At 43.7% G+C, this 11916-nt stretch overlaps 1 protein-coding gene across 3 annotated transcripts in view; it reads right to left on the reverse strand.

Annotated features, from left to right (window-relative positions):
* The window catches only part of MUSK (muscle associated receptor tyrosine kinase), a 54444-nt gene extending 42992 nt beyond the window's left edge, over nucleotides 1–11452 (reverse strand). For all 3 annotated transcript variants that reach the window (XM_072859683.1, XM_072859682.1, XM_072859684.1), the window contains exons 1-5: nucleotides 11374–11452; nucleotides 7007–7133; nucleotides 3609–3760; nucleotides 2048–2175; nucleotides 1383–1524 (exon numbers count right to left, since the gene is read on the reverse strand). In XM_072859683.1, coding sequence (XP_072715784.1) covers nucleotides 1383–1524; nucleotides 2048–2175; nucleotides 3609–3760; nucleotides 7007–7133; nucleotides 11374–11452 — 628 coding nt within the window. The remainder of the gene's footprint in view (nucleotides 1–1382; nucleotides 1525–2047; nucleotides 2176–3608; nucleotides 3761–7006; nucleotides 7134–11373) is intronic.
* Nucleotides 11453–11916: the final 464 nt, after the last annotated feature.

Raw genomic sequence — 11916 nt, forward strand, 5'->3', positions numbered from 1 at the left:
AAAATCCCAGTGCCTGAGGCCCTTCAGCATAGAGGGGGGGGTTGTACGCATGGGACTGAGTATTTGCCATTCACAGTTAATTCTTGACAAGTTTTTGGCCACTGTCTCAATGATGGGGCCAAACCAAAACCCAGGACCCAAGCTGTTCACAGCCAGATCCAAGTGTCTTCAGTTTGCCCCATCGCTTTTAGCTCAGAAGTACAGCTCTGACTCTAGATTAGGAATAGCTGCCTTCCTGTTTTAAAGCTATTTAAGGAATTTCTAACATACTTGAAGTCTGTATGTGTAAATATTAAAAAAAAAAAAAAAGAAAAATGAATGTATTTTTTAGAGAAACAGCAGACCTACAGTAATTTGTAGTTGGATCTAATACACCTGATCCTGTTCCCAGAAGAAAGTCAATGGTCATCTTAGAAATGGGATTGCACCCTAAGTAACCTCTGATAGTTCCAGGCCAAATGTAACCTACAACAATCTTTTGAAGCTTACTAGGCAAATGGAGACCCTTCTCCACTTACTACAGTACAGTCATGCTGAATAAGAAATAAAAATGAGTTCATCTACGGAGTCAGTCATCCCTCCTCCCACTCGGCAAAATCTTGCTTAACCCAAATTCCCTTATAGGATTCAGGAACATTGAACGCTTCATTGCCTACATTTGGGTTCCCCTGCAGCCCACTGGTCTCAGCACTCTGAAACTGGTGATGATTTATACCACAAAGCAAACACCTTCTGTAAATAAGAGACTGACACTGAGCACATAAAGACCAGAAACTGAAAAATCAATCCAGTGTTTGGTTTAGCAGACAGAAAATGTTCAAGTCCTCAAAGAGAAAAGCTCTGTTTACCTGAAGAATCAACCAATTCAGATGGAAAATCAGAGGAAAGGGAGAGGGACATACACATAATGCTGTAAAATGCTTCACTGTTTGCAGCTGCAGGTCCCTCTGATCAGGCTCTTTGAAGTGAGTTTCCAGGGCCATTAGCTTTCTACTTTTCGATCTCCATGAGCCATAGTGTATAACCCACAAGTCTGGTGGGACTTTTCAAACAAGAAACAAGCTGGCATCTTGGAAACCACCAGCCAGAAGGAAAAACATATTTGGGAGTCCTCACTCAGACAAAGATCCCACCAGAGCTACAGCAGCCATGGACAAGGACCCTCCACAGACCATCCCTTTCACCATCAGCCAGCAACGGGAGCAGGTGTGGACAAACTTTCTGTTTGTCACTCTGCTTTCCTTTCCCTTCTTCTGCCTTTTTGGTCACCCCCTAGGACGTTTTTGTCGACATCAATGTGATACTTCAGGTTAATTAAAGTTAACCAGGTATGCACAAGGAGCTGGCACATGGAACTGGAGCCCGGTGCAAGGGTTACTCACCTTCCACTACCACCGTTGCAGGTTTCGAATAGGCTGTGCCCAGGCTGTTCTTGGCTACACATCGATATTGTCCCGCATCTTCTCTCTGAACGTTGTGGATCCTTAAATTCCCGGAATCAAGGACAGCAATGCGAGCGTTCTCCTGCCAGAGGAAGGAGGGATCAAGGTGATGGTTCTACATGCAAGTTGTACACAAGCAGCACCAAATATCTGCTTGCAAAGATTGGGCTTACACACATGAAAATTATTTGTGTTGTCCTACAACTGAAGTACTTGGGGCCAGCTCTTCCTGCTCAGCATTGTCATGAGACACTCACCTATCCCTCTTTTTGCAGATCAGTGAATTATGGCTTCAAAAGAGCCCTGAATCTTAGCTAAGCAGCTCAGTAGCTCTTATTTATGAGAACATTCACAAGTGCATTCAGCAGCATTTGGCCGTGCTTAGTAGTAATAAATACGTATAATATAAAACAGAGATACACAGAAAATGTTTGGCTTATAGGCAGAATTATTGCAGATGCAGACATTTACGAGATGAGCCTTGTATTTTCCAAATGCTTGCTTCCTAGCAACAAGAATTTACAAATGCTGTAATTGATGCTAATATTTTAAGACAGTACCTTGAGTGAATAGTTAGCGTTACTTAAATTTCATTCTCTGCTCACCTTTACAACTGTTTCTCCTTTGATCCAGGAAACAGAAGGTTTTGGATTCCCCATTGTAGTGCATGGAAGAACAGCCTTTAACCCTTCTATTATTTCCACATTTATAGGCGGTCGGGTTATTTTGGGTCCTAAAATTTTAAAAGTCAAAAATTAAAGTTGAACTGAAGCTAAGAGATACTAGAAAAGGACAAGTTCAGAAATGACAACAAAAATCTCTGCTGCTTTTTCTGTACATTGCTGAAAGATAGAGTGGTCTTAGTAGGTCATGAGCTGCTCTGGAAAGAAAAAACTTTCTTAAGCGCAGCATTCAGAGTTGCAGTTTATGGATGCAAAAGCAGCAAACTTGCATGGGTTATTTGTTTTCAGGAGTGGCGTTTGACAGTTGTTTGAATTAGGGCCTGGGCTAAAATCCAAATCCAGATAACAGTATTTCCAATATTGAAGAATGTTTGCATTCCAGGTTTTGACATTCTTCACTGCAAACACAGTGTCTTGTGTGAAAGCTCAGATCTGGAGCAAATCGGTTTTGAAATAGTTTTAACCCAGGCTTGACTCTAGCTCAACAAGAAGGGCATGTAAACTCAATTAATGTCCCTAATTAAAGGATTTATAACTATGTTAGTAAAAAGGAGAAAGGATCCTTAAAGAATAAAAGAATCAAACTCCCTTAAAGTTAATATGGGACAAATTGAAATTCATTTTACCCAAAGAAAAACATGGCTTAGCTTACTCTGAGCTGGGAGTAAAAAAGGTCTTCATCTCAGCATTTTGGGACATCTGAAGTTTTGCCTCCCTTGCATGACACCGAACCAGCAGAAAAACGACCTTCAGAGACCACCACCTCCTGGCCCCCACCTGCAGGCAACTGGGGTGCTGGAGAGCCCCAGAATTACCAGACCTGGAAGGTCATGCTCATTAGCACAAACAAATCCTTTCCTACAAACAGATGCTTTGGCCAGAATATATATCAGCTGCCCTTTCAAGTGTTTGTGTAAATAACTGCAGCCATGTGAGTTCAGCTTCACCAAGCTCAGCATGTGTATAGCCCTTTGCAAGAACCAGTCCTCTGCCTTCCACGTGGGCTGATGAGATTTACACCGCAGTGCTCCAGACCTTTCAAGACTGCTGTTAAGAACATCTGAACAGCATTTACTTGCTTTTGCCATCCTCAGGCATAAATCTAATTAGTGAAATCTTATGTTTAAAATTCACAAGGGATTTATGCAGTATTGCTATGGAGGTCTAATCTATCAAATTGTGCTGCTTTTATGAAGTTTTGTACAAAGGGCGTTCTTCAAAGCATCAGTTTTTATCCTCTGCTATGCAAGCAGTTCCTCTGATCCTAGCACAAGTGTGTGTAACTCAAAGCGAATAATCACAACTGCTTTTAGTTAAGATAGGTTCCAATATGCCATGTCTTTGCCTCAAGGGACTGCACCCAGCCCCACAGGAACATGAGTCTGCCCTGAACACGGACTTCCAGGGGCCATACCTGGGGGTCTGCTCAGGCTCTCAATTACATGCTCACATGGTGTCAGGAAGAAATTACATTCCCACTTACGCATTTTCACTTGGAGAGCCCCACAGCTCTGCGCAGCCGCTCCAACCCCGTTATCCGCCGTGCAGCAGTACACTCCATCATCACTGTCCTCCACGCTCAAAATGGTCAGGAGCTGCCCATTCCTCTGTATGCTGTACCGGGTGTCGAACAGCCTGGAGGGCACAGCACAGATTGTCAGGGGCGGGGGGACAGCCAGGGACGGAGAGGGGGAATTGCATTTGTATCTGCAGCCCGCTGACAGCACTACAAATGGCAATATGTTTTACTTTTTATTTTCAACCTGCAAAGAGAAGGAAAGACACTGAAAATGTTTAGTTGGGCCTTAAGATTTGGTTTGGTCCTCACTAGACCATGCAGTTCCTGACTGCCACCAGCGTGGTGGCAATTCTTCCTCCAGTCAGGTATTGGTAAAGTAAGTAGGTATCACAGTTGGGTTTCTGTCTGGCCAGGGACAGGCATGAGCACAAGTAATCTTATCCAGCTGGGTCCCGTTTTAGGTATAATCACTCAGTGCACAGGAAGGACTGCCTATATAGGAACTGGAACTGGCTGAAGTTCTTCAAAGAAACCTTCTTCATATTTAAAAAAATAAATGTTTTTTTCACTAAACAGATAATGTTATGGAAAAATTTTTACTGTTGTGAAAAAAAGATGCAAACCAAAACCCAAGTATTTTGTGTCTGCATCCAGGAGTGGTTTTGTTTATTTTTTGGAAAAAAAACCAAACCAACAAACAAGCAAAGAAATGTGCCAAAGAAAAGAAGCCATCTAAAGATTAGTGGATGCCAGGATAGCTATAGTGTAATGACAGCAGGCTTTAACCTGGAGACTTCAGAGAAGTCAAGAAAAGCCCTGAAGTTGGAGCAACAAAGGTACAGGATATTGTAACAAAGTCTGTGCAGCAAAGACCAATTCTATATGTGAGCATAGGATGTGCATGTGCATGTGTGTGTGTGCGTACATGGGCAAGAGCAAGGGAGAGACAGAAAGAAAGGTGGTGAGAAAGCAGAGGGCTGATCTCTGATTTTCATTGCAAAACTGGAAAAGTATAGTAAACTTCAGTGGAACAAGATTTGCATAACATTTCATAAATTCCTCCATGTTTGATTTTCACACCTTCGTTGATGCTTTCTGGAAGCACTTTCATGCAATTGGCCTTGGATTCTGACAAACGGTAGCAAAAGGGATCTGACCTGAGGATTGTCTCCCAAGCTACCACAAATACCTGATGCCTAAGTATGTCCTGTTTTGTCTTTTACTGTTAAAAATCATACAGCAGTCACCAAGTAATCTGAATGTGCTACTTAACCAATAGGTGTTACAGGCACTTATTTCCTTTCAACAGCCTTTTGCCTTTCAGACTTGTATCTGTCTCCTCTTTTTCACTCTGGGAAGAAAGAGTACAATGAATTCATCCATCATGTTAAAGACATGCAGGCTCCATTCCCTTCTTTCCCTGAGGAAGGCTCACCCCGGGCAGCCCTTTCCTGGGAGATGGGGCAGGTAACCATTTCACTCAGCACAGGGCACCTGCTGGTCTACTTCCACAAGTTTTGATGCCAAAAAAAAAGGCGCTTCCAGAAGACTAGTGCTGACAAGAGCCTCTGTCCTGGCACTATTCCCACTGAAGCTGAATGTTTACATACTGTTTTGTTTTGAAGGTTAGCTTAGCCGTCTGTTCAGGGTGCTGGGACCTTGGCAAGAGAAGAAAAATTTGTAAATAAAATAACTTATATTTATTGCTTGCAATAACTAGCCCCTTTGAAGTTTGATACATACACAGACAGAAGCACATAAATATATGTATATGGGATTTTTTTCAGAAGAAAAAGTCCACCAATCTGATCGTTTTCCATTGTGCAAATATTTTCATCCACGTTCTTGGAAAGGAACAGAAATATTTTCAGCTTATCTATTTCTCTGTCTTTTGTCTGAGCTTTTGTATCCAGCAGCACTGACTATTAATGCCAACACAGCTTTGGGAAAGTGAAACAGTTGCTGCTATTAAACTTGCTCCAGAAGCCCCAAGTAAAGGAACGAAGCACCTGAGCTCTCTGGCATCACCATCAGAGCTTTTTTGATTGGTATTTTCCTTTTTGGTCAATGTTGTGAAAAAGTTACTGTGTCTCAGAGAGTGGGATGGCTTTTAGAAAGGTGTGTTGGGCTTCTGGAAGTGGGGATTAGGGTGAGAAGCAGTCTGGTTTTCATGTGATCTTAGAACATAGAGAGTGAAATTTTAAAGACCATGGGGAGAGAAAGGCATGTAATCTCCATGGTCCTGCATGAATGGCTTCCTCTCCCAGCTTTGATTTTCAGGCAAGGTGTCACTGATGAGGAAGGAATTAGCAGAAAGGTGACCTGATTTGGAAACAACATCCGTGGAAATTCAGACCTCCATCCTGCAACAAGGCCGGGGTCAGAGGCTTAGAACTGTGGTTTTGCTGAGGTTCTGTTGCAGGCAATGAAAAAAGATTTCTGAATGCCAGCATGCATATGTGTAGTGTTCTGCTTTTCTCCTTTTCTAAAATGGTCTTCCTAGCGGTAAGACCATTTTGACTTATCTGGAGTCTTCTGAGCCAATGGTTCAAGGGCTCTTTGGATGCTTGACCCTGATAGCAAGAACTGTGCTTCAGGCAACCATCTGCCTAACGTGGACATCTCTTGTGTGGAACAGGCCTTAACTGTGTTACACAGAGATTGTTCTGTAATTTTCCCTTACAGAGGGAGTCACTAACAGCAATCTAGAATAAGAAACTGATGTGAAGCCATGTGACATGTAATATGATTTCAGAGATGGAAGATCAGGTACAGTTTACTTTGCAAGAGCCTGTCTACAGCAACAGAGCTAAAGCAATGGTAGCAACTTCCATAACACGTTTCCAAGGCTGCCTTCTTCAGCAGCACCTTGATGCCTGGTGGTTAATGTCTGACAGTGCATGACAATGAGAAGCCAGTTTCCTATGGTCAGATCCAGAACCAGAAGCAAACAAGAATGGCATGATACGACGCCTTCCATGCAAAGTTTCCAAGCACATTGCAGACACTCGGGCAACAAGTCTGGCAATGCTCCTTTTAAATATTATACAGCGTCCTCCTCCTTAGTAAATGCATAAACTGAGGAACAGAACAGACTGCATTGTCTGAAGCTGGAGAGGAAACTCCTTGCATTGCTTGCAGCAGAAACCAACTGTCTCCAAGCTCAAGCGTGTGAATCTGCAAGAGCACCCTCCAGGTGCTCCTATCACTCCCTAAGGAACACAGGTTCCTATAAATACAGCCACTCACCCTCTTCCCTGCCACAGACCCATTTTGATGTTTCTAGATATCTCCTTTCTCATGAAGGAAAGCACTGACCGTTTTGGCAGGAGATGCTGGAGAGGGCTGGGGCTGCTCCCTACCTGATGGGAATGCTGTTGCGCGTCCATGTAATCTCTGGCTCAGGGTACGACTCCACTACACAGACAAACTTGGCGACGTCCTCTACCAGTGCATCCACAGTTTCCAGAGGAGTGCTGATCAAGGGAGCTGTGCGAAGGAAGAGAAAATGAGAAAACCTCCCGGTGCCTCCTGGAGAGAGGCACAAAGCCTGCCAGACCCCTTTGGCAGGGGCAGCTGTGTCCTTGCAGGGTCACTCCATGGCTTTTTTTCAGCACAGAGGTGCTTTGCACACCCTCCACGCATTGGCTGTAACACAGGTCTCTCTCCATTTGTAGCTGCAGCCTTCTGTTGTTTGCTGCAGGTTTTGCATTTTCCCTTGTGCTCTCTCTATAGGGTGCAAAACAGAGTGACCCAAGCATGGGGCAGCTCCAACAAGCCCCGTGTGTCCCTTGTTTCTAACCCTGCTCTCCCCCAAGGTGCACGGCACCAGGTGGCATACTGCAAGGACACAGGTGAGGCTGTCCCCCTGCTACAGGGGTGGCATTGCATGGGCTGGAATTGCATGGAACGGCACACAAATTGAAGCCAAGCTGACCTCCCCCTGGACTGGGCACAGGGACCCCTGATTAACGCACAATGCATGAGATTTGGGCTTCCTCATCATTAATACGGGATTTGTTCCACTCAACTATTTCTCTTTTTAAAAAAAAACCCTCTTACATAGCACTATATTTTCCAAAGCCAGGCTTGTAAAGGCTCTTCAGATCTTCCAGATTTGTGGCATGACTAGCACACATTCTCTTTTTCTCACCTTTTCTAACCAAGTAGCACCAGGGTTAGAAGTCTAATAGCTGTGTCTGACGCTTATTATCACAGACCTGTTGTCATACTTTATTTGAATGTATCTTTAGAAACATTTTCCGTCGCTCTGGTAAAAGACTTGAAGCATGGGTGGAAGGGATCAAAGGATACGTCTAGCGAATCTCTTTCCCTGTGCATGGTATGCATTGCAGCCACTGCCTCCAAAGATACTTGAATGACTTTTAATCTATGGCTGCAAGGGGCACACATCCAATATTTGTTGGACTGGATTTCATTGACAGCTGTGCTGAGATGAACTAGTTTCATACCATGTTCTTGAAACACCACCTTGAAAATGTACAGCGGATGCAGGAATCTTCCTGTTCCTCACTGACTGTAGCAGTATCTGGCACACTGCGTGTCTTTTCACAGGACAATCCTGCCCGCACTGTATCTGCTGGCCCTCCTCAGTACAATAAGATTTAAATTCAGGTAAAAAATAAACTACATCAATTTTACCCCTCCCTCCTTAAAAAAAGGCGAAATACAAGACGCTCCAATTTAAGTGACTGGGAATAATAGAAAGCCTTTACCTTAATGCTGTTTCAATTTACATGAGAGTAAAAGTTAAAATGTCATTGGAGTTCAGCTGGAATGAAGCTAGAGGAGAAAGGATCGGCTTCCACTATCAGGTTTATGTAAAAGTCATAATGCTTTTGAAATGTCATTAGAATGAATCTGCCTCAAAAATATTTCTAGATTATATGACTTCAGATTGCATAATTGGTAATGACTATATTTATATAAAAATATCTTAAAACTACAGCTAAGGTAGCACTAAAGTTTATATTAACTAAACATCAGTTAAAACACATCTGTGTCAGATTCGTTGTTTAAGATCACTGCTTCAAATTGTATCAGGCTTCAATTTATTGGGTCATTTTGGGTCACACTAGATAGAAGTAATCATCTGTATTGCACCCCAGATGAATCCCATGCCAGTGAAACCAAATGGAAGATTTTCATAAAGCCTAAATTTCCCTGCTACTGAAGGTTGTCAGGAGAATAACCTCCACCAATGGCTATCCTGTCTACTTCAAAGCGGATGTTGCTATTTCGTGACAGGGTTTATTGGGTTTTGATGGCATTAAGCCTGGCTGAAATAGAGGTTTACAATCTATTTTTATATAGTATGTTTTTATTGCTGTTGTCCGCATGCCTTGATCTCTGGAAGGATGCTTTTTTAACCCTGAGAAATGTAAATTTTTACAGTAACCAAAATTCAAAGCAACCAGTTTTGTAACTGTGTTGTCACGATAAGCATGGCCATTGTCACAAAGAATAAAGTTAGATTTGTACCAAGAGCCAGTATGCATAATGACAGTATTTTATTCTTCGGGCAAACAAGGGCTGTCAGTTTTATGTATTAAATAAATTCACTAGCAATAGTTAAGTACTTTCATGATACCTCTTTAACTCAGCGTATAACAGAATTATCCTTAGCAATATTGCCTACATGGGGTCTGATCTGGCATCTCCTGAAAGCCAGCACAGAGCTCATAGGGCAGCATCAAGCCGCATACTCATAGAAAACACTGTCCAAACCGACAGCACTTTACCTATGGTAAAACCAGAAAGGCAGCTTTTTTTTTACAGCTGCCTCCCCAAATTCTACATCCTCAAAGAGCAACTGTGACAACAACAGCAATGGGTCATTTTTTCGTATGCTCTTTTTTACCTTTCCGATATTAAGGCTGAGGGCTGGGCCAGCAGGGAGGTGAAGGCAGAGCTCCTGTAGCCGGGACGAGGGGGCAGAGGGCACGAGGCTGGAGGACGCGCAGTGTGTCTGCGTGGAGAGCGTGCCGCCATTTTGCTGTGAGGCGGCAAGAGAGCCCAAAATGGCTGAGATGGTTCCTGCTTCTAAAAGCCATCCAAAAAGCTCAGGCGTTGGTGTCAGTCTGTGTTTTCTCAGGAAAGCAATCAAAACTTATGATGCCTTCATTACCAGCTTTTAATGTGGGCAAATAAAATCCAAATAATGTAAGGACATCTCTATCAGCATACAGAAATGTCCCCAGACCTTTCCGTGCGCACCCATTGGGGCTCTCTTGACATTTTTTAGGTAGCCCTGTGGCTTTAAATAACATTGAAAATCAATTAACTTATAAGTCTGTAAAGCCACACAGGTGCCATTTTTCTGGATGTCAGCTGTAGTTTCCTGAGATAGCAAAATGACCCAGGGCCAGTCATGGGGCCCATGAAAAAGCCAAATCCCCTTCTATCCCCAGCCCACCAGAAGCTCCCAAATTGCTTGGCTTTGGTTTTGGATTCACACTTTTGAAACAAGACAAGCCAGGCAAACAAAACAAAGCGGAAAACAGAGCCAGTCTCCCCTGCAGCACTGCAGACACCTGGAGATACTGCAGTTCCTCTGGTCAAAAACTGCTCAATCGTGTTTCCAGCTAATGCTGCAAAACCTCTACAGCGCACCACTGGGCTGTAGTCGTGTTTCAGCCTTTCTCAGGGAACAATTCAGCCACCCATGATGTTTTAGGAAAGGATGCATATCTCTTCATTGCACTGTGCCACCAGGAAAAAAATCAATCCCCTTCCTCTTTGATTTTCTTGTCTCTCCAATCACGTCTTACCACAGCTTTCAAAAGACCGGGGTTCACCAACTTGCTTTACTGCCTTAGGAAAAAATTAACATTTCTATTTCAAAAGTTTTTTATAAAGAAGGGACCTTTTTTTTTTCCATTTTGAGGCCAACCTGACTAACAATTGTAAGAGCACAGCACTGCAAGAGCAGCGATGTTGGCCTAACAGGTGACTACTGGCATCCTCCTTGAGGTTTTTTTTGTTTTCCTGAAGCTGCAAAGTTTCTGGTATGCTTTGAATGGCTCCTGACAATCACCATGCAGCAAAACCTTTTGTCCACAGGGTTACCAGACAATATGTCCAGGAGACCACTGTTGCACTTTGTACCTCAAAGACTTTTCTAAACTGATTTTTTTCAGTTCTTGTGTTGGCTAAAAGTATATGTGCATGTGTCCGTGTGCATGTGTGCACACACAAGAGGAAGAAGGTATAATAACTTTTATGTTATATGCAATAGAAACCATGTATATTTGTATTTAGATACACACACTCTGTGAAGACGTTATAGCTATTTACTTCTTCTTTGAGCTTTATATAGTTATAACCATACACAGGCACGCAGAACACCACAAATCTTGGGCTCTGCAGCAATGGGTGTTACCAGCCATTAAAACCTGTAAGCTTCCTTTGACATGCGAAATGTCCATCCCACCCAGGCTGAACCCAAAGTTTTCCCCTGCCCATTACAACGGGACTACGTGCTCTTCCTAGACAAAGAACCTTAAATCCCAGACACAAATATGAGATTTTTTTCACTGCTATCGTTCTAAAAGCAGTGAAGTGACCACCAAAAGCAGCACATTTTTGCCCTTTTTGGGAATGCTACCGCACCACCCACCCCACCATTACCAGAGACGCCTTCCCCTTAGCAAAACCTCCTTCGGCAAGTGGCAGAAGAAGAGCGGGGCAAAAGCCCCTCCAAGCAAACCTTTCGGGAGTGTCTCAGCCAAGCTGAGGGCTGCCAGGGTGAGGACGTGCACCAGGGGCACCTTCAGCAGGTCATTCATGTTCGATCCAGAAGGCATCCGGCTCCTTCAGGCGAAGCGTGCGGAGCTCCCGGCCGGCTGCATTTCGGACGGCGGTGCGCAAGCAGAGCTTCTCCGCTACTGACGGAGCAGGGTCTGCGGGATCTAAGTATAATCAGGAATTCTCCCACCCGGCGGCGGTGATGGACGTGGCCAGCTGGTGCATATCCACTTCGGTCAGTGTGAAAGCGTGGGGCTCGTGAAACAAGAGAAAGCAAATCCCTTCTGAATTCCTTCTAAGCAAACAGAGAGGAGTACAATGGGCAAATGCATTTCCAGGGCAGTACCCTACCCCAGAGCTGCAAAGTCACCAGGCCTGTATTTCAGCACCATGTAAGTGCAGTAGTGGAAAAAATGCTTGCCACTGGATTTTCCTTCAGCTTAGTCCCACTCTTTTTCATTTTTTCTCCTCTCTCGCACGCACGCACTCCCTCTGTCTTATTATA

Source organism: Ciconia boyciana, chromosome 4, assembly GCF_034638445.1.
Source record: "Ciconia boyciana chromosome 4, ASM3463844v1, whole genome shotgun sequence".
NCBI lineage: Eukaryota > Metazoa > Chordata > Aves > Ciconiiformes > Ciconiidae > Ciconia > Ciconia boyciana.